Source organism: Suncus etruscus, chromosome 7, assembly GCF_024139225.1.
Source record: "Suncus etruscus isolate mSunEtr1 chromosome 7, mSunEtr1.pri.cur, whole genome shotgun sequence".
In the NCBI taxonomy this organism is placed as follows: Eukaryota; Metazoa; Chordata; class Mammalia; order Eulipotyphla; family Soricidae; genus Suncus; species Suncus etruscus.
In genome coordinates this window covers 121466017-121492569 of record NC_064854.1, presented here as the reverse complement: position 1 = coordinate 121492569, position 26553 = coordinate 121466017, and the positions used below count along the sequence as shown (strand labels likewise).

General features: G+C 50.1%; 1 protein-coding gene and 1 pseudogene across 1 annotated transcript; one reads left to right on the top strand and one right to left on the bottom strand.

Annotated features, from left to right (window-relative positions):
- Positions 1-15832: 15832 nt before the first annotated feature.
- Positions 15833-20671, top strand: CCDC51 (coiled-coil domain containing 51). Its single transcript, XM_049777447.1, has 3 exons — positions 15833-16222; positions 18769-18933; positions 19830-20671. Exons 1-3 carry the CDS (start codon positions 15911-15913, stop codon positions 20583-20585), a joined length of 1233 nt encoding a protein of 410 aa, XP_049633404.1. The 5' UTR covers positions 15833-15910; the 3' UTR covers positions 20586-20671.
- On the bottom strand, positions 16746-16864 carry LOC126014610 (uncharacterized; annotated as a pseudogene).
- Positions 20672-26553: the final 5882 nt, after the last annotated feature.

The following is a 26553-nucleotide window of genomic DNA, read 5'->3' as shown; positions in this document are numbered from 1 at the left end:
CAGATCCTGTTGTAAAGAGACAGGATTGTACTTAATTTGTAAGAAGGGATTAGGTTTCATCCAATGAAAGAACAGTATTTGTTCTTGAGGACAATATGCTGGCTGGCTCTCATAAATTGGTTCTTAGTATAGGGCTGGGTGCCAGCTGGCAAGGCCCCTTAGGGAAAGCCTAAAGTCCAAAGAACATGCTGTTGGCTATGTGACTTTCCAAGAGATCAAAGCAGGCTGTTTTTTATTTTAACTAACATACATTAGTCATGGAGCTAGAGAGGTAGTATAGGGGGTAGGGTGCTTGCCAGGTTTATGGCTAACTTGTGGGTTGAGTCCCTGGCATACAATATGGACCCCCATAGTACGAATAATTCCTGGATGTAAAGCTAAGTATTGCCAGTGTGGCCTCCAAAGCTCCCCCAACCCCCCAAAAAAGTACAGTAGTTATAACAAGTTCAAGCTAGCAAGATCTTTTCCAAATTCTTAGTATTTTCCTTCCTGCCATCCACTTTCCCTGCCAATATTATTTATGCCAGGGAGCAAACTTATGGCTTCATATATGCAAGTGTTTTACTGTCTAACTACATTCCAGGGCCTACAATTCTCTTTTCCTTGGAGTCTCCCAATCTCCAGAAGGCCCTAGAACGGTCTGGTAATATTCCATGTTATGTGGCCTACGAGTGTTGCAGTACACCAGAGCAACCCCAGCAGCACTCAGACCATGAAGTTCCTGAAACTGAACCTAAAGCAGGGGTCTCAAACTCAATTTACCTGGGGCCGCAGGAGGCAAAGTCGGGGTGATCCTTGAGTGCAAAGTCAGTAGTAAGCCTTGAACATTGGGGGGTGTGACCAAAACAACTAAAAAAACAAAACAAAACAAAGAGATTCCTCTAGGGCAGGGCCACAAAATGTTGTACGGAGGGCCGAAAATGGCCTGTGGGCTACGGGTTTGAGACCCCTGATCCTAGAGCCTTTCCATGCCAGCCATGCAGTACTTTCCTAACCCTATTTGTTTCTGAGTCACACCCAGCCGAGCCCTTTTTCTGTAGTGGTGTGGCTTATAGGGCCAGGAAGGGCAGAAAATAGAGTACCTATGATGGAGTTAAATTCAGGTAGGACAGTTGGGACTGGAATTGACCAATGCAAGGTAGGCAATAATCCTCTGGGTCACTTTATCAGTTTTTGACTTAGAAAAATCTCAAAGGAGTTCTTAGAGCTATTTGTGAAAACATTCTCAGAGAAAGCTTAACATTATCCTCAATTTAAAGTGTTGGGCTTTTTTTTTTGTTTTGGGGCCACATCCGGTGATGCTTAGGGGTTATATGCTCAGAAATTGCTCCTGGATGGGGTCAGAGACAGTGAAAGCGGTTTGCCTTAGATGCTGTAGGACGGTGGTTCGAATGCCGGCATCCCATATGGTCCCCCGAGACTGCTGGTAGTGATTTCTGAGCGTAGAGCCAGGAGTAACACCTGAACGCTACCGGGTGTGATCCAAATAACAAAAACAAAACAAAACAAAAAAATCCCTCCTGGCTCAGGGGACCATATGGGACACCGGGGATTGAACCCAGGTCCATTCTGAGTCAGCCACATGCAAGGCAAATGCCCTACCTGTGTTATTGCTCCAGCCCCAGTTTAAAGTGTTTTTATCCTTGGTGGTTCTTTTTTTTTTTTTTGGTTTTTGGGCCTCACTCGGTGGTGCTCAGGGCTTACTCCTGGCTGTCTGCTCATAAATAACTCCTGGCAGGCACGGGGGACCCTATGGGACACCGGGATTCGAACCAACCACCTTTGGTCCTGGATCGGCTGCTTGCAAGGCAAACACCGCTGTGCTATCTCTCTGGGCCCTAAAGTGTTTTTATTTTTTTTTTTGGTGTCACATTTGGCCTTGCTTAGGAGCTATTCATAGCTCTGCTCAGGTGTGACCTCAGGTGGTACTAGAGCTCAAACTGGGGTCTGCCACATGGAAGGCAAACAAGATTTTTAAACCCTTTAGAGTCATAGTCTGCCCTATGAATCTGGATTAGTCTGTAGAGGCATCAGGGAAGGTGCAGTTATACAGATTTGGGCGTGACTTCGATGACCCCTGTGAATAAGTTAGAATTAGAATAAGGGTGGTGTTACGGTTGAAATAGGGGGCTGGAGCAGTGGTGCAAGCAGTAAGTTGTTTGTCTTGCAGGCAATAACCTACGACAGACCAGGGTTGGGTACCCCGACGTTCAATATGGTCCCCCAAGCCAGGAGCGATTTCTGAGCTCAGAGCCAGGAGTAACCTGAGTGTCACCGAGTATGGCCCAAATACCAAAAAAAAAAAAAAAAAAAAAAAAGTTGAAGTATTGCAATAGTACAGTGGATAAAGCATTTAATTTGTAAGCGACTGGCATGGGTTTGACTCCCAGCACTCCACATGATTCCCTGACCACCTATGGCACAGGAGTAATCTGATTGTAGAGTCAGGAGTAAGCCCTGAACACCAGTGGGTATGACCCCTCAAAAAGGATAGTAGTGGTGTTAGTACTAGAGGAAGTATACAAGAGCTAGATAAAATTTTGCTAATGGAGTATTAGACATGAAATCTGGCAGGGACCTTTTGAACATCTAGTGGAAATGCAGAAATGCAGACCATCTGGGCTTTGACATATACTTGGGTCTTAGATACATTGGTTCGAATCCCTGCGTCCCATATGGTTCCCCGTGCCCCCCCCCACAAAATTACTACCAGGACACACACACACATGAAATTACTACTGTAAGGACCATACATTGGTCCCATATGGTCCCCCGTGCCTGCAAGCATACACACACACACACACACACACACACACACACACACACACACACACACACACACGAAATTACTACTGTAAGGACCATATGGGATACTGGGGATTGAACCCGGTTGGCCACATACAAGGCAAATGGCCTACCCACTGTGCTTTCCCTCTGGCTAGTAGGAATCTCCTTTCTGAAGTCTTATTCCTTTGACAAGCAGTATGATTTCTTTATCTTGCTCATGGGGCTAGAGAGATAGCACAATGACAGGGCATTTGCCTTGCAAGCAGCTGATCCAGGACGGACAGTGGTTCAAATCCTGGCATCCCATATGGTCCCCAGTGCCTGCCAGGATCAATTTCTGAGCCTAGGAGTAACCCTGGGCACTACCAAGTATGACCCAAAAACCAAAAAAAGAAAAAAAGAAATGCCATGGCAACAGGAAGTATTCGACCTACACGCCCAGACTGCATATAGCAAGGATCCTTCTATGAACAAATGAAATTTAAAGCAAATAACAACAACAATGACATAACAAAAGTGGATTTTTTTTAGAAAATAAATGTCACTCCACTTACCTCATATATTCTTGCTGGGTAGACAACTATACAAAAATAAAGCTATTTCAAATGAGTTGGTTTTAATTCCAGATAGTACAGAATATGGGACAGATTAAATACCTAAAAAGTATACTCAGGCAGGATTCTGGGCTAGGTTTACTGACTTTACAGGTACATTAAAAACAGCTGAGTGAGAACCAAACAGGATGAACAATCTGACGAATTCTTTTTTCTTTTTTTTTACAAAAGTTTATTCTTAAATGTACAATGTTTCAAAACACATCATTCTAGCTACTGTTGGCAATAGAAGCTACTCAAGAGAATCCAGATATTTAACCAGGAATAGAATTAAAGATCACCATGGTCGCCGGCACAATGAAGAGTTTACTTTTTGCCAGATTTCTTAATCCCACCAGTGGCTGTAAAAGAAAAAATAGTTTCCAGTTAGGGGAAAAATACAGATTTTTTGATTGTGTTTCTTTTATAGCATAGAAGATGAACTCAAGATATCATACACTCAAGGCAAGTGCTCTACTGCTAAGCTACAACCTTGGCCCCAAAGTACAATTCTTCTGGCACAAGTTCTAGGGGCCTAAAAAAATATCCCAGTAAAGCTTGGCTCCTGTATTGGGCATTCTTTTTGACACAACATGCACAGGGTTTTATTAACAGTATCTATTCTAAGCAAAAGCAGAATGAGGCAGTGCACAAGTAGAACGGTTTGATCTATACAATGATGTGCGCATCATAGATCAGTTTTTTTTTTTTTAGATTAGATTTTTTAATTCTTTTCCTTTTTGGGAGGGAAGAAGGGAGGAACCTGGGTTGGCAATGTGCAAGAAAAACAACATACCAGCTGTACTACCTCTCAGGCACAACTCTTAATTTTTATTACTTGTCAATCCCTTGCATAGATGACCAAGTTTTGTTTGTTTGTTTTGGGGCCACACCTAGCAGTACTCAGGGGTTACTATTAGTTCTGTGCTTAAAAATTACTCCAGGTGGGGCCGGGCGGTGGCGCTAGAGGTAAGGTGCCTGCCTTGCCTGCGCTAGCCTAGGATGGACCGCGGTTCGATCCCCCGGCGTCCCATATGGTCCCCCAAGCCAGGAGCGACTTCTGAGCGCATGGCCAGGAGTAACCCCTGAGCGTCACCGGGTGTGGCCCAAAAACAAAACAAAACAAAAAAAAATTACTCCAGGCAAGCTGGGGGGAGAACACAGGGGATGCTGCAGATCAAACAAAGGTTAAGCAGCATGAAAGGCAAATAATGAAGTCTATATTGTTAAAAGCCAGGATTCCAAGCTGAGTAGATTGACGACCTAGTCCATGTTCTTAATTTTGGGTTTGGGGGCAATAGAGGCACCCAAGTAGTGCTCAGGAGGTCCCAAGAACCACTCTTTTTTTTTTTTTTTTTTTTTTTTGGGTTTTTGGGCCACACCCGGTAACGCTCAGGGGTTACTCCTGGCTATGCGCTCAGAAGTTGCTCCTGGCTTGGGGGACCATATGGGACACCAGGGGATCGAACCGAGGTTCGTCCAAGGCTAGCGCAGGCAAGGCAGGCACCTTACCTCTAGCGCCACCGCCTGGCCCCGCAAGAACCACTCTTGGCAGTCAATCAAGGCAGAGTTCAAAGTTAGAGCCTTGCAGTGCTCAGGGGATCATGTGGACACCAAGGAGCAAACCCAGGGCCTTGTATCTGACCTGTATATGACCCTGTGCCCAGCTATTTCTCCACAGCCCCAAGACCTGATTATTATTATTATTATTCTTTATGGTACTGGAGATCAGATCCAGAGCTTCACACATGCAAGGCAAGTGTTCTACCACTAAGCTCCTCCCCTGGCTCCTGCAAATCCTTATCTTTTGTTTATTTTTGGGCCACATCCAGCAGTGCTCAGGGTTATTCCTGACTCTGCTTAGGAAGTACCCACTATATACAGGGTGCTGGGACTGAACATAGGTCAGCCACATACAATGCCTCACCTACTGTACTATCACTTTTTTTTTTTTTTTTTGGTTTTTGGGTCACACCCGGTGACGCTCAGGGGTTACTCCTGACTATGCGCTCAGAAGTCGCTCCTGGCTTGGGGGACCATATGGGACGCCGGGGGATCGAACCGTGGTCCATCCAAGGCTAGCGCAGGCAAGGCAGGCACCTTACCTCTAGCGCCACCTCCCGGCCCCTGTACTATCACTTTAGTCCATCCAAGGCTAGCGCAGGCAAGGCAGGCACCTTACCTCTAGCGCCACCTTCCGGCCCCTGTACTATCACTTTAGTCCATGCAAACCCATATTCTCTCCCCCCAATATTAGCTGCCATATCGCAACACATCACATCACAGCATTTACAGCAACCATAGTATATCACATCACAGCACTTACTCAATACCTTTATTATACATAATTAAAAAAATGAGTATGTGGGCTGGTGATAGCACAGGGGTTAAGGTGCTTGCCTTGTTATCACATTGAATCTAAAAATGCCTACATATTGGCACACAATAGGTAGAGAGCTAATAGTAATGTTAAGTATTACTATTACAGAAATAAAGACAAAAATGGGTGGTGAAAAATTGAATCTTTAAAACAGGTGAGAGCAATTAATACAGCAGGTAGGGCATTTGTCTTGCATATGGCCAACCTGGGTTCAATATGGGTTCAACCTGGGTTCCCATATGGTCTCTCAAGAACTGCTAAGAGTAATTCCTGTGTGCAGTCAGGCATGGCCCCTCAAAAAAACATGATGTGGGGCTGTAGTAATATATATTCTCCCTTTGTTTGTATGCCACACCTGGTGATATTCAGTAATCAATTATGAAGGTATCTGGGGGACTATATGGGATGCCATGTGCAAAAGCCCTGCCTGTTGTTATTGATTTGGTCTGGGGCTAGAGCAATAGTACTGCAGATACAGTGTTTACCTCGAAGCCAACTGGGGTTTGATTCCTAGCACCACACTTGGTACTGCCGTATGTGGCCCCAAAACACAACAAAAAAGTAGATGATGCTCTAAGAACATTGTATAGGATTTTACTAAGGATTAACTTTCTCCCTAAACAAAAGCACAAATTAAGGAAAGGTGTAAGATACGTTGCATTATTCTTTTTTTTTTTTTTGGTTTTTGGGCCACACCCGGTAATGCTCAGGGGTTACTCCTGGCTATGCTCTCAGAAGTTGCTCCTGGCTTGGGGGACCATATGGGACGCCAGGGGATCGAACTGTGGTCCGTCCAAGGCTAGCGCAGGCAAGGCAGGCACCTTACCTCTTGCGCCACCGCCCGGCCCCACGTTGCATTATTCTTAAACAACTAGAATATAGGTGACCTGTGAAAAAATTAGGTTAAAAATCTTGGGAAGTCCCAAATGACAGTTCCACTGTGCTACACTCCAAAGCCCCAGTGTGGCTCACAGTGATCAAACAGAACAAGGAAAATATGGCAAAGAGAATTTGTTTTGTAAATGTAAATGATCATTAAGAAGCACAAGAAATTATTACAGCTATGTTTTGTTTTGTGTGTTTTTGATTCACACCTGGAGGTGCTCAGGGGTTACTCCTAGCTCTGCACTCAAAAATTGCTCCTGGCAGGCTCGGGGGATCATATGGGATGCTGGGATCGAACCCAGGCCTGTCCTGGGTTGTCCATGTGCAAGGCAAACGCCCTACCACTGTGCCATCACACAGAAATTATTACAGTTAAAACAGAAACAGAGGCCGGAGCGATGGCGCTAGAGGTAAGGCGTCTGCCTTGCAAGAACTAGCCTAGGATGGACCGTGGTTCAAACCCGCAGTGTCCCATATGGTCCTCCAAGCCAGGAGCGATTTTTGAGCCCATACCCAGGAGTAACCCCTGAGCGTCAACAGGTGTGGCCCCCAAACAAAAACAAAACAGAAACAATACCCAAAAATATTGAAACTGTTGGCCCGAAAAATCTTTCTATATGTACCAAGTTCTCTTACATTCTAGGAAGAGGTGATTAGGTTTAGAGAAAGCATAAAGGACCCTAGTCTGTGCTTTGCCTGCCTGCCTGCCTGAGCCCTGGGTTCTATCCCTGGCAACTCCCCCAGCACTCAAGGAGGTTACTGCAGGCCAGACCATCTCCTCACCACTGAGTGTAGCCCCAAAAGGGAGGTAGAAATAAAGATACACAGCTGAAAGGTAAATTAAGGAGCAAGGAGCCTGGATTTCACCCTTCAGCCTGACAGCACCCCAAAATGATATAGTAAAAATGTGGGGAAAAAATGTGGGAATCCCCAGTAGTGCTCAATATCCTGGTAAATAAACCTCGGGATCCTGGGGCCGGAGAGATAGCATGGAGGTAAGGCGTTTGCCTTGCATGCAGAAGGACGGTGGTTCGAATCCCGGCATTACATATGGTCAGCCGAGCCTGCAGGAGCAATTTCTGAGCATAGAGCCAGGAGTAAGCCCTGAGCGCAGCTGGGTGTGACCCAAAAGCCAAACCAAAAAAAAAAAAAAAAAATCACCTTGGGATCCTGTGCATGCTTATCTATGCAGGGAGCACAAACAGATGAGCCTAGAATGAAATAAATGTGTGCACCAGGAATTTTAACTTCTTCGGGAGCTTCTCTAGTTTCCCATAAGGGAAGTCTACAGCCCCATATCATGCTATTTTTTGGGGGAGACATCTGACTACACATAGGAATTGCTTTTTTTTTTTTTTTTTTTTGGTTTTTGGGCCACACCCGGCATTGCTCAGGGGTGACTCCTGGCTGTCTGCTCAGAAATAAGCTCCTGGCAGGAACGGGGGACCATATGGGGCACCGGGATTCGAACCAACCATCTTTGGTCCTGGATCGGCTGCTTGCAAGGCAAACGCCGCTGTGCTATCTCTCTGGGCCTAGGAATTACTCTTAGCAGTTCTTGAGAGACCATAGGGGATGTCCAGCATGAACCCAGATTGGCCACATGCAAGAGATATGCCTGACCTGCTGTAGCAATCGCTCTCACCTGCTTTTAAATTAAGATTCAATTTTTTCTTACCACTCTTTTTGGTCTTTCTTCCTGTCCTAGTAATTCTGCAAATTACCATCAGCTCTTCCAGAAGGGAAGTCTACAGCCCCATATCATGCCTTTTTTAAGGGGGGGTTCAAACCTGACTGCACTCAGGAATTATTCTGAGCAGTTCTTGAGAGATCATAGGGGATTTCCAGCATTGAACCCAAATTGGCCACATGCAAGAGATATGCCTGACCTGCTGTAGCAATCGCTCGCACCTGCTTTTAAATTAAGGCTCAATTTTTTTTCACCACTCTTTTTGGTCTTTCTTCCTGTCCTAGTAATACTGCAAATTACCACTAGCTCTCCCATAAGGGAAGCCTGAGGCTCGAAAGAGAATCCAGCCCCGTCCTAATGCTCTTGCGAGGAATGTCGGGGCCCACTGGCACAGCAGCACCCCGATGCCCGGCTGAGCTGAGCTGAGCTGGATCGGGCCCTGAGGGCGGGACTCACCCAGGGGCCCCTTGCCCGCGGCCTTGGCCTTGAGCTCCTCGAGCTTCTTCTGCTCCTCCTTCTGCTTCTGCTTGAACGCCTTGTCTTCCTGGGGACGCAGAGCGGGGGAGCTTAGTAGGTAAGAGAAGATTCGCCCCCAAGCCCCGCGCGCCCGCCCGTCCACGCACAACCCCGGCGCCCACTCGTCACCTCGTCCATTTCCTTGCTCTGCTTCTTGGGCTGCTTCAAGGGCTTCTTCTTGCCACCTTCGCGGCCCGACATGGCGCCTGCCGCCCCTGGCCCAGACTCGGCCACCGGAAGCGGAAGTGGCCGCGCCGCGCTCGCCCGCTGATTGGCTCCCTGGACGGAAGTGGTGGGAGGTCGCGCGGACGTGACGTAAGAGGAAGGCGGGTGTTGGGAGGGTCAGAGGTCAGCTGAGTGACAGGCGCTGTTAGGCGAGTTTCAGCTCCGGTGCTCCGCGCGCCAGGTAACGTGGAGGAGGGTCGTGCGAGGCCTGGGGAGGATCCGGAAGCCGGGAGGGTGTTTTACCGGAAGCGGGGCGCCTGCAAAGGAACCCGGGGTGCATGTAGAAGGAAGTGCATGAGCAAGGGGGGTTTGCCAAGGAACTTTTATCTCTGTCCTGGAACCCTGGAAGACACAGGGAGGGAGATGGCATAGTGGGATGGGGTCAGGTCCCTTAACTTAGAGCTTTGAAAGCCAGCGGATGCAGTTTGGGTTTGGCATCTGGTTTGAGCCTTTTTTTTGCAAATGTATTTGCCTACTCCATTTTATTTTATTTTATTTTATTTTATTTTATTTTATTTTATTTTATTTTATTTTATTTTATTTGACTAGGCATCTACTATTTGTTACAAGATTTTCAGGCTTGCAAAATGGGAGCAAAAACTTGTCAGGCTTGGCAAACGACATATACCATATGTTACAAGATTTTCAGGCATGCAAAATGGGAGCAAAAAGTGTCAGGCTTGGCAAACGACTTAGACTGTATGTTACAAGATTTTCAGGCGTGCAAAATGGGAACAAAAAGTGTCAGGCTTGGCAAAGCTGATTTTTTTTTTCTTTTTAGTGGATTGTAATCCCCAAGTAAGTAAAATGTGTGTCACAGGTCCTATGAAGTGTGTGTGTGTGCGCGCAGAATAATATAAAGCAGAGATAGTGTTAAGGAATTGCTGGCGCATGGCAATGATACATGAACAAGTGAACAGTGTAGATAGAGAGAACATTTTGGAATGAGGCCTGGAGGTGAGGAAACCTGGTTCAGCAACATCAAGAAGGTTCATGTGGTGTAATTATGTGAGTTGAAGTGGGGGATAGCTGGCCTTAATTAGCAACATGCGTATTAAATCATTACATTGTATATCTTAGACTCATTTAAGGGCATAAGTCAGTGATATCTCAAGGAAACTGGGGGAAAGGCACACATGAAGAATAGTGAGGAAAAGTAGACTAGTGGATGATGACGTCAGAGAATGAGTCAAATGCTAGAAGCTCTGTAAGCTGTGGAAAAAGCATTTTGACTTTTACCTTGAAACGTTTGAGCACAGAGATGGGATCTGGCCCAATTTTGAGTGGACACTGGTTGCTTTCAAGCATGTTGATAAATAGACCATAGAGACTAGAGTAGAATCTGGGAGACCTGTTTGGCAGCTTTTGATCATTTGGACTGGTTAGTAGAAGTGGCAGAGATTCTGGGTTTAAAAAGGAAGTGACAATAGCTGATGAATTGGCTATGTTGTGAGAAAGAAAGCAGAGTGAATTATGAGTGAGATTTTTGCCTTGCTAAGGACATCACCAAAAAGAAGGCTCAGAGCAGGCAACTCTGGCATGGGGAGAAAGTGCCCTCTCAGCTTTCCAAGCAGAGATACAATGAATTGGCAGCTGAATCAGTGAACCTGGAACTTGAGCCATATCAGTATAGATTATGTATGATGAGTATCGTTTTTTTCCCTTTTTTAAAAACTTTATTCATTTATTGATTGGTTGGTTTTTAGGGCCACACCCAGCAGTGCTCCTGGTTTCTGCACTCAGAAATCGCCCCTGGCAGGCTGGGGGACCATATGGGACGCTAGGAATCGAACTGGGTCAGCTGCATGCAAGGCTAACACTACCGCTGTGCTATCTCTCAGGCCCCTTTTTCTTCTTTTCTTTTCTTTTCTTTTTTTTTTTTTTTTTTTTTTTTTTGGTTTTTGGGCTACACCCGGCGGTGCTCAGGGGTTACTCCTGGCTGTCTGCTCAGAAACAGCTCCTGGCAGGTACGGGGGACCATATGGAACACCGGGATTCGAACCAACCACCTTAGGTCCTGGATCGGCTGCTTGCAAGGCAAACAGCACTGTGCTATCTCTCCAGGCCCTTTTTTTTTCTTTTTTTGATGGGGGGATACCTAGCAGTGTTCAGGGATTACTCCAAATTCTGCTCAGGGATTATTCTGGTGGTACACAGGGTAACATAGGGGTTGCTGGCGATAAAAACTGGGTCAACCGTGTACAAGGCAAGCACCTTAGCTGCTCTTTTATTGCTCCTGGCCCTGGTTGATTTTTCTTTCTTTTTTATTATGATGCTGGGAGGCAAACCCAATACCTTACATATGTAATACATACTTTCTTCCACTGGTCTACATCCTCCATCCAGGGTTAGCTGAATTTAGATACTGGCAGGTAATTCACCGATTTACTGTGTGCAATCAGTTGTTTTGTTTCAACATTCACAATGTTTTGCAGCCATTACCATGGTCAGTTTTCTGTTTTGCTTTGTTTTGTTTTTGGGCCACACCTGGTGATGCTCAGGAGTTACTCCTGGCTTTGCGCTCAGAATCGCTCCTGACTTGGGGGACCATATGAGATGCCGGGGGATCGAACCATGGTCCATCCTAGGCTAGCGCTGGCAAGGCAGATGCCTTACTGCTCCGTGCCACCGCACCAGGCCCTACCATGGTCAGTTTTAGAACATTTTCACAGTTTTTAGAGCCATGGGCCTGTATGAGAGGAGATAGAGGACTGAACCCAAGGCCTCTGGTAGAGCTGGGGGATTATGAGTGGGGACTGCAAGCACCTTTCAAGGAGTACAGTACTGAGGAATGGACTGCAGACCAAGCAAATGTGATAAGAACTGATAACGGATCATTGTTTAGCAATGTTTACTGTTTAGCAATGTGGAGATGAACTGAACAAAAGCCATTCTAGTGGCCTGTTAAGTATAAAGGGCAGATTAGAGAGTTTTTAACCAAATGGGAAGAGGAACTAGAGATGGTTAAATACTGTTTGTCAGGGCCAGAGAGATAGCATTTGCCTTGCAAGCAGCTGAACCAGGACCTGGTTGGTTCGAATATGGTCCCCTGTGCCTGCCAGGAGCTATTTCTGAGCAGAAAGCCATGAGTAACACCTGAGCACCACCGGGTGTTGCCCAAAGACCAAGAGATAGCATGGAGGTAGGATGTTTGCCTTGCATGCAGAAGGACGGACGGTGGTTCAAATCTCGCTCAGCATCCCCCAAGCCTACCAGGAGTGATTTCTGAGGGCAGAGCCAAAGTAACCCTGAGCACTGCCAGGTGTGACCCAAAAACAAACAAAAAAAAATGCTGTTTGTCCAGGAGGTTGATTGTAGAGAGGACCTGAGAAGCAGAACAGGTTTGGGAGAAAATGTCCGATCAATGACAGAGTGTTGTGGGGAAGAGGACATGGTGCCTGGGGGCTTAGTCTTCTTTGGAACACAAATTCTTCATCCTGATCAGAAGAAAAGATGAAAGGGGGACAAGTACTGACAGGAAGGTATGGTGGGAGTTCTTTTCCAATTTCTTGTTCTTTATTTTTTTTTTCCAATTTGTATTTTTCTGGTGAAGTGAAATAAGTTATCAGTTAAAAGAGAGGGTGGCAGGAGAAGAGATAGTACTGCAGATAGGGCACTGGCCTTGCACATGACTAACCGGGGTATTTTCCTTGCATCACATAGAGTTTTCTGAGCCCTTCTAAGAATGATCCCTGAGCACAAAGTCAGGAGTAAGTGCTGACAATTTATGGGTGTGACCCAAAAGGGGTGTGTGTGTGTGTGTGTGTGTGTGTGTGTGTGTGTGTGTGTGTGTGTGTTGGATTTGGGTGTGGTGAAGTGGCTTTTTTTGTGCCAGGTCCCAGCTTTGACTCCCTGTACTTTCATGGCTCCCTAAGTACTAAGTGTGGAATACCCCTGAGCAACAACACCTGGTGTGGCCCCAATACTAAAACAAACAAAGAACAGAGGGTGTTGAAAGCTCCAGAGGTGCTGAAGCAATCTGAGAAGCACCTGTGAGATCTGGCAGTTTAGGGAGGCCTCCAGGAAAACAGTCTGGTGGAATAGGATCGAGAGTGAGGGGGCCTGGAAGCAGTGGCAACCCAGTGCCACCTTGTATCAGATGGTGTCAAGGAGTGTGGGCACTGTGGTTGGCAGGCCTCCAGACTGTATGCTTTGCTTGGATGAGGGGTAACCCTGCATGATTGTTGTGAATTCACAGTTAGTGTGCAGGGCCTAGGAGCTCTCCTAATTATTGCAACCTAACTGGTATGTATGCTCACCTCTGGGCCTTATGAAGGGGATTCAGGAATCCTGTATTGAGCACCAGCTTATAGGGATGTCTTCGTCCTTGTCTCTGTTTGAGCCTACTTTTTTTTGTTTGTTTGTTTTTGTTGTTTTTTTGGCCACACCCAATGCCGCTCAGGGGTTGCTCCTGGCTATGCGCTCAGAAATCAGTACTGGCTTTGGGGACCATATGGGATGCTGGGATCAAACCAAGGTCCTTCCTGGATCGGCCGCATACAAGGCAAACGCCCTACCTCTGTGCTATCGCTCCGAGGGCCCACTTTTTGTTGGTTTGTTGTTTTCCAGTGGTCCTCAAACTATGGCCCTCGGGCCACATATTGTATTTGTATCTGTTTTGTTTCTTCATTGCAAAATAAGATATATGCAGTGTGCATAAGAATTCGTTCATGAGCCCGGAGAGATAGCACAGCAGCGTTTGCCTTGCAAGCAGCTGATCCAGACCAAAGGTGGTTGGTTTGAATCCCGGTGTCTCACATGGTCCCCCGTGCCTGCCAGGAGCTATTTCTGAGCAGCCAGCCAGAAGTGACCCCTGAGCACTGCCGGGTGTGGCCCAAAAACCAAAAAAAAAAAAAAAAAAAGAATTCGTTCATAAGTTTTGTTTTTACTATAGTCAGACCCTCCAATGGTCTGAGGGACAGTGAGCTGGCCCCTATTTAAAAAGTTTGAGGACCCCTGTTTTATACCCTTTGATGCTTAGGAATTATTCATATTAGTGCTTAGGGGATCACATGAGATGCTAGGGATTGAACCCAGGTTTAAAGCGTCACACCCACTGCACTGTTCATTTTACCCAGGAGGCATGTCCCTGTCAATGTTGTTTGTTTTTTTTTTTCCTTTGTTTAAAGGGGCATACCTGGAAGTACTCAAGGCTTAGTCCTGGTGGGCTCAAGGGACCATATGGTCAAACCTGGACCAACCTGTGTAAAGCGAGCACCCAACCCACTGTACATCTTTGTTTTCAAGTGGGCCTGAGCGCGTTCCAGTGGACAGAATAGGGAGGGGCTGAGATGCTGTGAGCTGGTCTCCCCAAGAAGCCCCTTTCCTGGTAACTGGCAGCCTGCAGTCTCCTGCCTACCCTGTTCCCTCTACTCTTCTTCCTCTGCTGTTCATTCATTTGGCCACCAGGTGTCACTCTAACAACTAGCACTAGTTGAGGGGGCAGGTGTGAGTGATGGTTTTTTTGGGGGGCGGTGTTTACTCGAGGCGGGTACAACTGGCTCAGGTTTGCCAGAGCATGGGTCACTGAGTCCTTACTCTGGGTCCTCAGTCACTGCTGCTTTCGAACTGGGCAGGGACTGGCTGGATAATGGGAAGCTGACTCCCTGTGTTGTTAGGGAAATGAGGTGTAGGCGTTGTTGTTGGGGCCCACACTTCAAAGCTATGTGGGAAAGGAGAGATTAAAGAAACCTAACCTGTTGAACAGTGACTAAAATGGGAGAGGAGGGAAGCAGCTTCTGGAAGGTGAGAAACGTGAGACTAGAGTAGGTAGCCGGAATTGGAACCCAAATTTAGGCAGAAAAGGGGTTGGTGTGAGTGAGGCTTAAGGAAGTCCTCTGATGAGACACCTCTTCTATGCTCCCCTTATCCCCTGAACTGCCTTCTTTAGAGGATAGTTGAAGGAATTTTCTGTCTTGGGCATAAAGGACTTTATGCCCTCAAACAATTTTTGGTTTGTGGGCCACACCCTGCATTCTAGGGGCCACTGTACCATGGTGCTGTGGATAAAATCTGGGGTTCCCACAGACAAGGCAAAGTGTACACTCCCAGCCTTTTGGGGGATTAACTGAAATTGCTTTCCCAGAGCTGAGGCAGCCTCCAGGAGGACTGGGTGTTTGTTTTGAATCTTTTGGATGGGGGGGCACATCTGGTGATATTCAGGGGTTACTCCTTGCTCTGTACTAAGGAGCCTGGAAATGCTGGAAGTACTCAGGAGACTATATGGGATGCTGGGATTGAACTTGGGTCTGTTTCATGCAAGCCAAGCTCCCAACCCATTGTACCATCTTTCCAGTTATGTTGTGGAAATATTGCTGGAATTTTTTTTTTTTTTCTGAAATCACCACAGTTGTGCCACAGTTCCCCTGGGAGTCTTTATACATTTTTGTCAGTTTGTTAGCAACATCAGAAATATCAGAGAACTGGTACCAGGATTTTATTTTTTTGTTTATTTTTGGGTCATGCCCTGCAGCACTCAGGTGTTACTTGTGGCTCTGCACTCAGAAATTACTCCTGGCAGACTCAGTGGACCATATGGGATGCCAGGAATTGAGCCCAGGTCAGCCGCGTGCAAGACAAATGCCCTACCCACTGTGCTCTCACTTCAGCCCTGGTACCAGAATTTTCATCTGGAACCTCCTGGTAATCCTGGTTCTCTCCTTCCATCTGGTGTCATTACCCAAGAGCCCCGGGGGGACAGGAGGTTGCCTGCCCAGAAGCCCAGCAGAGTGTTCTGCAGAAATTATCAGAATTTCTCTAGGCCCAGAGACCTGACATGCCAACTTTTTCTGGCTGTGAGCTGATCTGTCTGGCATTTACCCAACAGGTTTCCCCATGACAGGGTATAGCCCTGTGTTCAGCATGCAGCATGTGGTGGGTGCACCCCCAGTTTTGGTGCGAAGAGGCCTCCTGGGAAGGGACCTCCTTGTGACCAGGACATTCTGCAGCCCAGGCCCCAGCCAGCCCAGAGAGAAGCGACCCCAGGAGGTAGCCTTAGGCTTGTACCACCGCCTCACAGCCCTGGGCAAAGCTATGGGGCGCAGCTTTCAGCAACAAGCATCCTCCACAGCCAAGATCTGGTGGGATAGATACGAAGAATTTGTGGGACTCAATGAGGTTCGAGAAGCCCAGGGAAACGTGACTGAGGTAAGGCGGTGAGGAGGACAGTTTCCTCTGACTTGGGAAGTGTGACCTTGGGGCTTCTGCCACAAGGTAATGACCTGGGATGGTGGCATGGTATAGTGAGAGCCGGAGTGGGAACAGAGACTGGACAGGGTTTAGGGGTTGTTGGCTGCACAAGGCTCTCAGGAATATAGTGCTGGCCACTAGCCTAGAGGCCCATTATTTGGGATGTACTCGATCTCATGGCCATCTGGGACAAGCCACTTTTCAGCCCACCACTTCTTCAAATTCCTCTGCATTGAACTCGGTCAAGCTCTACTTCTTGGAGATATGAATCTCCTAGTGGCTAGGGAACTTGAACCCGGCCCAGCAAAGAGCCTTGGTCACTCGCTTTTCGTTCTGCAGTTTGGTGTGGATGGATGTGATGACTTGGCCACTGTATACCCTGCCATTATACCATGGGGCTTTCCAAAGGCTGACCACATAGCTATTTTGGAATCTTGAGATGGGGCCAGCATGAAAGCAGATAGGAAGGTCCACTGCAAAGGAACATATTCAAGGTCCCGTAGAACAATCCATATAAGCCATAGGCTGCAGACACTGCCAAGGAAGCTACTCGCTGTCTGCAGCCATTGCATACTGGGTCAGAATTGCTTTTTGCTGAAGCAATACCATTGGGGGCTTGTTTTTCTCCCAATAAGCTGGGTTCCTTCCATGTAGCACCAAGCACCAATCTAGATGAGGATCTCTGTATAACTGAAGTCAGTGGCTGTGTTTAACCAGTTGCTGACTGTTGACCATCCTGCCAGAGTCTCTGGCAGTATTATCTCTAAAGGGTGGATACAGAAGGTATAGAAGGCCTGGAATTAGGCCTTCTTAGCTGTTAGGAAGGTCTGGATGCTGAGAATCATGCTGTGAAAGAAAGAAGTGCCCTAGGGGCTGGAGAGATAGCATGGAGGTAAGGCGTTTGCTTTGCATGTAGAAGGTAGGTAGTTCCAATCCCGGCATCTCATATGGTCCCCAGAGCCTGCCAGGGGTGATTTCTGAGCATAGAGCCAGAAGTAACCCCTGAGCGCTGCTGAGTGTAACCCAAAAACAAAAAAACAGGGGCCCGGAGAGATAGCACAGCGGTGTTTGCCTTGAAAGCAGCCGATCCAGGACCAAAGGTGGTTGGTTCGAATCCCGGTGTCCCATATGGTCCCCCGTGCCTGCCAGGAGCTATTTCTGAGCAGACAGCCAGGAGTAACCCCTGAGCACCGCCGGGTGTGGCCTAAAAAAAAAAAACAAAAACAAAAACAAAAAAAAAAAAGAGGTACCCATAGTGGGAGGCCCCAAGGCCCAGTGCTTTGAGAAGATGCAGCTTGGTCTAAGGTGGGGTTTCTTCTATAAAGGACGCTGTTGCAGCCATGCCTCTCACATAGCACTGTGTGGGGCAGAAGGAAGGTGACATAAATGAAACAGCTTCAGGACATGTGTAGAATTAACAGTCCTAGACAGAGCTGGATGATGGTGAGATGGATGGAGGAAGGCCTTTCTTCTCCAGCTCAGACCACGCGCCTGCAACTCTCCTTTCAGCCTGCAGGTCTGAGGGTTCAAGATAGAAACGAGGAAATGATCCACAGCAGTCAGGTTTCAGGAGACATCAGCTTTATTTTGGCCCTAGCCACCACATGTGGCTCCTAAGCTCTAAAACCGTTCAAGCCTGGGCCTGTGATATAGCTTGGAGGCAGGGTGTTTGCCTTGCCTGCTGAAGGACCGCAGTTCGAATCTTGGCATCCCATATGGTCCCCAGAGCCTGCCAGGAGCTATTTCTTTTTTTTTTTTTTGGTTTTTTGGGTCACACCCGGCAGTGCTCAGGGATTACTCCTGGCTGTCTGCTCAGAAATAGCTCCTGGCAGGCACGGGGGACCATATGGGACACCGGGATTCGAACCAACCACCTTTGGTCCTGGATCGGCTGTTTGCAAGGCAAACACAGCTGTGCTATCTCTCCGGGCCCCCAGGAGCTATTTCTGAACGTACAGCCAGGAGCGACCCCTGAGTGCTGCCGGGTGTGACCCAAAAACAAAACCAAACAAAAAACCTTTCAGGCTATCTCCATTCAACCTATCTCTTCTCCATCCTGCTTCTCTTGCTGAATTTCTCTGAATCAATCCCCTTCCTGCCCCTGAGGAAATCCTTTTGCTACCTACAGAGGACCCTTCTCAGAAATGGGCAGGTCTTACCATCAGGTAAGGTTATGCAGAAGATGGGGGTGGGCTGACAGACAAGTTTCTCAGGTCTTTGGCAGGCCAGTGTTGACCGGGTCTGGTGTGTTGTTAGCTATTTCCAGATTCCTGGAGAACATCTTATTTCTACACGAATGCATAAATCTGCTTGCTTTGATGGGCATGGCTTGGGGCACTTTGAAGACCACTGGGAGAGCCAAGACAATGGGTCTGAGTAACTTGACTTCTACCCTTTGCACTGATATTCCTGTGACCTTTCTCAGCCTTGGAATGGGAATAGGGCTGGCCCCGTGTGCAAGTGGAGAGAGAAGAGGCTACTCTCCTCCATTGTTCTTTCTGCAGGCAGAGAAAGTGTTCATGGTGGCTCGAGGCCTTGTCCGAGAAGCTCGGGAAGACCTGGAGGCTCAACAGGCCAAGCTGAAGGAGGTGAGGGACCGTTTGGACCGTATCTCCCGAGATGACAATCAGTACCTAGAGCTGGCGACCCTGGAGCACAGGATGCTGCAGGTAAGCATCTTGGTAGCAGCCCTCCTCATTTTGGGCCACCCTCACCTGGCACATTCTGGAAGGCTTGGGGGAGAACCTTTATTTCCCATCCCCTAGAGAACCTTTTTTTTTTTTTTTGGTTTTGGTTTTTGGTTTTTGGGTTACACTTGACAGTGCTCAGGGGTTCCTCCTGGCTCTACGCTCAGAAATCGCTCCTGGCAGGCTTAAGGGAACCATATGGGATGCCGGAAATCTAACTACCATCCTTCCTGGATTGGCCACGTGCAATTGGCCCTGCCGATGTGCTATTTCTCTGGCCTCCAAGGGGAAAACCTTAATGTTCTGCTGGTGTGAGAGCCATCGAGGAGATACACCTACCAAGTGGCTAGGGTCAGAACACCAAGCAGGGAGTGCCAAGGTACCAGGGGGCACAGACACTGTTCTTTTTTTTTTTTTTTTTTTTTTTTTTTTTTTGGTTTTTGGGCCACACCCGGTTGATGCTCAGGGGTTACTCCTGGCTATGTGCTCAGAAATCGCCCCTGGCTTGGGGGGACCATATGGGACGCCGGGGGATCGAACCGCGGTCCTTCCTTGGCTAGCGCTTGCAAGGCAGACACCTTACCTCCAGCGCCACCTACCCGGCCCCAGACACTGTTCTTTTAATAGACACAGCCTACAGACTTTGGTCAAACCCAAGACCATGCAGGTATGAGGACAGTGGATCTTTTTGATCATGTTCTCTTCCTGGGCTCTCTTACCAACTGAGTTTATGCTGCTTCATATGTTTTGTGTGTTTCTGGAACACCTGCTCAGTGCCAGGCATGAGCCTGAGCCCCAGGGATCCAGTGGTGGATATTGCTGGTGGCTGCGGTACTGGGGCCATCTGGCTGCCATCTAATACAGCTTTGCTTTTACAGGAAGAGAAGAGGCTTCGTGCAGCCCACATGCGTGCAGAGGATTCAGAGCGAGAAAAGTTCTCCCTCTTCTCTGCAGCTGTGCGGGAAAGTCATGAGAAGGAGCGCACTCGGGCAGAGAGGACCAAGAACTGGTCGCTCATCGGCTCAGTCCTCGGGGCTCTGATTGGTGTGGCCGGCTCCACCTACGTGAACCGTGTACGGCTCCAAGAGCTGAAGGCTTTACTCCTGGAGGCGCAGAAGGGCCCCGTGAGCCTCCAGGAGGCCATCCGAGAACAGGCCTCTAGCTACTCACTCCAGCAGAAAGACCTCCATGACCTCATGCTTGATCTCAGGGGCTTGGTGCAAGCAGGGCCAGGGCAAAGCTCTGGGTCCCAGGCAGATACTATCCCCACCCGAGACAGAGACACAGATGTCCTTTCAGCTGCCTTGAAAGAGAACCTCAGCCATTCCAGGCAGGTCCATTCATGTCTAGAGGGTTTACGAGATCAGCTCCATGGCTTGGAAAAGACTTTAAGCCACACAGCTGGGGCGCTGCAGCTTGCAAAGGCTGCCACACATCCAGGCCTGGTCGAGCCTGCAGATAAGGCTCTGCCTGGCTCTTTGCTGGAGCATGGGAGCGTGATCCTGGCATTGGCGGACATGGAGCAGAAGCTAGAAGCCCAGGTCAACCGAAACACCGTCTACGGCACACTGGTCACCTGCCTGGCATTTGTGGCCACGTTGCCTGTGTTCTACATCCTGTTCAAGGCCAGCTAGCCCCTCATATCCAGAGGTTCTAAGGAATATGTGTGGATGTGGATTTAATTCGATTCCCAGCAATGAAGTAAAATAACCTTTGGGGGTGCACACCACTTTTGGGGATAGTCTGAATCTGAGAAGCATCTGCTATGGCTTGTCAGCTGGTGAACTTTGCTTTTTAGCCAAGGCCCACTTACGTTATCTTAAAACTTTGTGCTAATATACAATTAAAATGTCTTTGCGTTTGTATCATTGAAAGTAATTTATATCAGATTGAGTCTTGGCCATTGAAGGTTGAGATTTGGGACTTCAGGGTTGGGCCTGGGTTTTATGTAATTGCTCCCCCTGGTTTTTCCCCAGCTCCTCTCAGTTTAGTTCTCAGTTGAGGACCATTTTGGATTTACTTACCTTTGAGGCCTGGTTTCCATTTTGGATTCCAGGCCCTCCTCTTCCCCAGTTTTCTTAGGCCTCATGCTCTGGGCTTTCCACTGGGTGGAGCCTATTCTGCTGCCTATCTTGGGTGACTGGCTGCTTCCCTCTTCCACAACACTTGGTCTGCCATGATGGGGAGAATCTCCTGGCTTTGGCAGTGGAAATAAACAGAGGAGAGCAGTGGGGAGAATGGTTGATAAATATTACTGGACATCATTATTGGGGTGGGTGGGTAATCTGGGTTCCAGGTACAGCATGCATTGGGCAGCATTGTTCTGCCTGGCATGAGGGGTGTATGTTCTCCCACAGCCACAGAATGATTTTTGGGTGGCAGGGGCAGCCTACTAGCAGGGTGAACAATGGGACAGTGATTGGAAGGGGCCTCTCAGAGATATGAGGCGCTGTGGGGCCTAGAAGTAGACTGTCCAGAGAACTGACCTCTTCAGAGAGGAATAGTCACCTTTGACCTCACTAAATGGTGACAAGTGCCTTTGCCCTTGAGTAAACAGGAACAGTGGGGCCATTCCAGGCTCCAGCTGGAGGACTAGAGAATGTATGGCTCAGACACACAGGAGAACTCGCCTTTTTTTGGAGTGGGAGCCTGTGGAACCACCAGTGTTTCCTATGAAGTACTGTCCCTTCTTGGGGAGCCCAGGCTCAGGGGCCATGGGGACATTATGAATTTGAGTGTTCCTGGCCCCTTGAACATTTGGTCTCTCCATGTGCTTTATTGCCTTTATATGGAATCAAAACATGGTGTGGGAATGAGACATTAAAGCGTTTGCACCTGGGAAGCTCAAACTTCTGATGCAAAGAAGTTGTAAGAAGAAAGAAGTAACTGTAGAATGGGGTGCTTTGGAGCTTGAGAGGCCTAGGCCCCTCTCTAAGGCTAGGCAGAACCATGGAACCAGGTACTCTGAGTGACCAGAGCTGGGGAACAAGAATGTATAAGGGGCAGGGGAAGGGAGGGAAGGAGGAAGAGCGACCTGAGGCTAGCTGACTAGGCTGAGGGGGTAGGGTTGTGGAGCAGAAGGCCTAGAAGTTCCACATTAGCTGACAAGGGGTCTGTGTCAGAGGGTAGGGAAAGTACACTGGAGGGGGCAGGTGTGTGTTGGGGTACAGAAGGAGCAGAGTGCCTGGGCCAGGTCCTGGAAGGTCAGATGAATGCTCTTCCAAGAGGACAGAATTGGAGAGGGAGAGGGAGAGAGAGAGAGAGACGTTGGCACCAGGCAGTTGAGAGTGAAGGGAAGTTCATGAGTGGGTGAGAGGTGGAAAGAGAATGTCTGTAGTGTTGGTCTTTGGACAGTAGAAGCCAGTGTGAAAGACGGAAGCCTTCTGGTTGTGTACAACCTCCCCTCCTCCCTGCCCTTCACCTCCAGGAAGTTATGTAGGCTTCCAAGGTAAAGTATGTGCCCATTTTGCCTCTCAAGAGGCTGGCCCAATTGCCTTGGGCTAAAGTTCTCGGAAAGTCCGAAGGAAGATCCAGGCTGGGCGGGCTGCTGACAGTGTGCAGGCCGGCTTGTGAAGGGTCCGGCAGATGAGGGAGGAGGGTACAACCTGACCTTAGCAGACAACCCTTCTTCTGCCCAGCGTTTCCTCCCTGAGAAGGCCCAGGTATGTGCCAGTGAGGGGAGTTCAGACTTGCCCAAGGCTTTCTCAGCTTGGGGTGGGTCCTGGTTAAAATCTGGGAAGAAAGGAAAGCAAAAAAACGCGATGCGCCCTTGCACCCTCAACTTCTGCAGCCGGCCAAGCCACCCAAGGCCCAAGCTGTGGCATCACCCCCACTCCACCGGTGAGCAAATAAGTTTGTATTTGTGAGAGGGGAGGGGGGCAGGGATCGTCAGGTTACTTGGCTCGGGGGATGGCACAAACCCAGGAGGCCCAACCCCGAGCAAGCAAGCCAGCTCTTCCCAAACCCGCCAGAAGTGGGGGCTGGAAGGAGGGCCTGCTAGTTGGGGGAGTCCTGGGGAGACAATTAAAAAAAAAAGAAAGAAAGAAAAAGGCAGTGGGGGATCAAGGAGGCGCTTAAGAGGAGCCCAGGTAAAAAGTTGCCGGAGTTCGAACCCGGAGCGAGGAAGCCAAAGAGAAGCCGGGGAGGCACAGGGCGCAGAGCGCAGAGCGCGCGGGCCGGGCGGGCAGGTAAAGTGACCTGGAGGTGTGTGGGGGGGGACCTCCCAGTGGGAGGTGCATGCCAAACCCGCGTGCTCCACCGTGATCGCTAGCTTGGGGTGCAGGGGTCCCGCTCCCCAAGCACCCCTATCCAAGAAGGAGCACGAAATCGGGAGTCCCGCGCGCGCGGGGCGGTGCGCATCGGTGCGGTGCCCAGCCAGGTGATGCGCGCGGGGATGGCCGGGGCCGGGGCCGGGGAGGCAGGCAGGCTCGACCCACGTTGCCGGGGCGACCGCCGGGGTGCGGGGCGGAGTCCCCGGAGCCCCAGGGCTTGGAATGCGAATGCGTGCGGGGTCCGGTCGGCGGGGCTGCGGGCGTGGGGGGAGGCGCGGAGCCGGGCCGGCTTTGTCTCCTTTGTTCCCGGCGGTGGCAGCGCGGCGAGGGCGGGCGGGGCGCCGCTTTCCGCCCCTCGGTCTCCGGGTAACAGCTGCGGCCCCGCCAGACCCACCTCCGGGAGGCTGGGAGGAGCCGAGCGGGCCGGGCCGGGCCGAGCCGAGCCTCGTAGAGCAGATCCCCAGCCGGGCGCGGTGCGGTGGTGAGTGCGGGCGCGGGGCGCACCAGGGCGCATCAGGGCGCACCAGGGCGCACCGGGGCGCACCGGGGCGCGCGGGGCGGGCGATCGGAGCCCGGACCACACGAGTCCGCGCCCGGGGAAACTCCGGCTGCTCCTCCCGGTTTGCGATTGGGAGACGGAGGAGGTGGAGGAGGTGGAGCTGCTGCCCCGCGCCCCCTCCTCGCAGCCGGCCCCTTCCCCGCCCTCCAGGACCACTGGTGGGGTGGCTGGCTCGGGACCCCGCGCTTGGGTGGCCGGGTGGATGGAACAGGGTCCCCTCCCTGGGCGCACACCCCCTTGTTTCCAGGCTAGGCTCACAAAGGCGCTCTAAGTCTCCTGACACGCACCCCTTCACACAAACACACACACACACCCCAGAACCCTGGTCTCCCCACGTGCGCACCGTGGCATGGGGCCCTGGGATGGAGGAGCGCTCCATGGGGCCTCTCTCCCTCCATCCTTCCCTCCCAGCTTCGGGGTGCCGGGTAGAAGAAGGGTCCTGGATGCCGCCACCCCAGCTCCACGCGCGACCCGGGCGGGCGAGCAGTGTGTCCTCCTGAACTGTCAATGAGTAACTCGCTGGACTAGGAGGAAAGGCCACTTTTCACACTCCCAGGATAGACAGACAGACTGACCGGCTGCTCTGTGAGGGCCTGGGTGGGCTTGAGCGTCCTTTCCATCTTCCTCCTCCTTGGTGGGGAGAGGAGCCCCTGGCTGGCCTGGGCTAGCTGGGGCGGTTTGGTTTTTTTTTTTTTTCTTCAGAGAGTTGTTAGGTACCCTTGGGTCTTCCTGATTCTTTGGGTCGCGTTAGGAGAACCCAGATTTCTACTTAGGGCAGGCATGGGCCAGGCTAAGCTAGACCTTGGCTGTGTGAGTCTGGAGAGTCCAAGATTTGGGGAGTAAGCTGGACATCCTGCCCGGATCTGAGTCTTGACTCCTAAACCGGCTGCGATTTGGTTTTTTTGTTTGTTTGTTTGTTTGTTTGTTTTTGTTTTTGGTTTTTGGGTCACACCCGGTGGTGCTCAGGGGTTACTCCTGGCTATCTGCTTAGAAATAGCTCCTGGCAGGCACAGGGGACCATATGGGACACCGGGATTCGAACCAACCACCTTTGGTCCTGGATTGGCTGCTTGCAAGGCAAACACCGCTGTGCTCTCTCCGCGCCCTGCGATTTGTTTTTTAAAGTAAGCTTCAGCCCATCATTAACTAAAGTGACATTGACTCCTTGATCTTTTTTGGAGAAGCCTGTGTCTATCCTAAGAGTGGGTTTCCTCTCTGGTGAACTCGAGGTTCTTTCAAAAAGGCAGGGAGCCTGTACTAATGACATCTGTCCTTTTGGGGGAAAAATTCATTCATGAACCCCAGAGAGTCAGGTGTCCTGTGGACTGGTCAGAGAAGTCCCTCCTCTGGTTCTGAGACCCCAGGGTACATAGCAGGTGGCTGGGTGTGCCCATGCTCATCTGTCCCTCACAGGAGGAGCAGCCCCGGGCCAGGGAAGATTGGCTGGGAGGATGGGAGGGTAGGGACTTCTGGGACAGCTAGGGAGTGGGCATTCCAGCCTGTGGGAACCACCACCAGGCCAGGCCTAAGAGAGTGTGTGGGGGAGAGCTGGCAGAGAAGCGGGCCTGCGCTGGAGGGGTTTGACCTTTATCCTTCTGGCCCTGGGGCCCCCAGAGAGAGAGAGAGAGAGAGAGAGAGGCCTGAGGGAAGTGTCCTGATTCTGTTTGAAAGATGTGAGAGGAGGTGGGGACTGGGGGCCACTCTGTGCCTGTGGCAGAGGTTGCAGGAAGTGTCTGCGGACAGACTTCTTTCCCTTGGTTTGTGAGCAAGACAGGGTGGGGGACGGGGCCACTGGTGGAGAGGGGACAATGATTGGAGTCTAAAAGTTTTCCCAGAAGGGTCAGGCATCCTCCCTTCTTGCTTGTGGCCTTGCTGTTCCTATTCCTCCCGGTCCTCTTCCTATGGGCCAGTTGGCTCCGCTGAGATTTTTACATTTGGGGAGTGTCTTGGTAGCGGCCCCTCGAGAGCTGGAAATCTTGGCACTCGGGAGGCACTGAGCAAATGTTTGTAAGTGAATGAAAGCGGGCGTGTTGGTGTAACCTCAGGCCCGTCTGCCCAAGGCGCATCTCTGGGTGTGAGGTGCAGGAAGGGAGTGCACCTTGGGGTCCAGGGGTGCCCTCTTTCCATCCTCAATCAGACCCCAACTTCACACAGAAAGAAGTCCCCTCCTCCCCCCACCCAGCCCTTGGAAATCAAGGTGGGGGGCTCTTGTGAAGTCTGGCTTTGCTACAGTCCTGGGCTTCTCGCCGGGTTCGCGAATCTCCCCGCCACCCCTTTTCCACCACCCCCCTTAGTGACAAACAGAGGCAGCCTTGTTCCCGCTCCCATAGAGCTGCCCTGTTCTCTGCACACTAAAAATGGAAACCCCCAAGCTATTTTGGGAGCAGTGCCCAGCCGGGCTGTGGCCATGGCTTCACTGCTCGCACCGGGCTGCCTGCTGGACTCTCCTCTGAGCCTTTTGCCCAGCCCAGCTCTCTGTGGGGCAGTCATAGGGCAGCTGTGGCGGGGAGCCCCCTGCTGGAAATGGGGCTGGGACTGGGCGGAACTAACCTGCCCTGCGAAGTGCAACATGTCCCGGAAACTCTCAGATCGGCATCTGGAGATGGGCTGGGCTGGTCTGATCTGGGCAGCGTGGCCTGGACGCCCACAAGTAGGGGAAGTGTCTGGGGCCTGCAAGAGATCCTAGCCCAGCCCTTCACTAACCCCCCTTGTGCCATACCCCCTCTGGAAGCCTGGGGTGCGGGTGTTGCTGGGGTTTTCTGGTGCCTATGA

Excerpts from the sequence above, each read along its gene's own strand:
- CCDC51 (XM_049777447.1), top strand. The coding sequence starts at position 15,911 with ATGACAGGGTATAGCCCTGTGTTCAGCATGCAGCATGTGGTGGGTGCA. Across the intron at positions 16,223-18,768 it reads CCCAGGGAAACGTGACTGAG|GCAGAGAAAGTGTTCATGGT; the intron begins GTAAGGCGGTGA and ends TTCTTTCTGCAG. Across the intron at positions 18,934-19,829 it reads TGGAGCACAGGATGCTGCAG|GAAGAGAAGAGGCTTCGTGC; the intron begins GTAAGCATCTTG and ends TTGCTTTTACAG.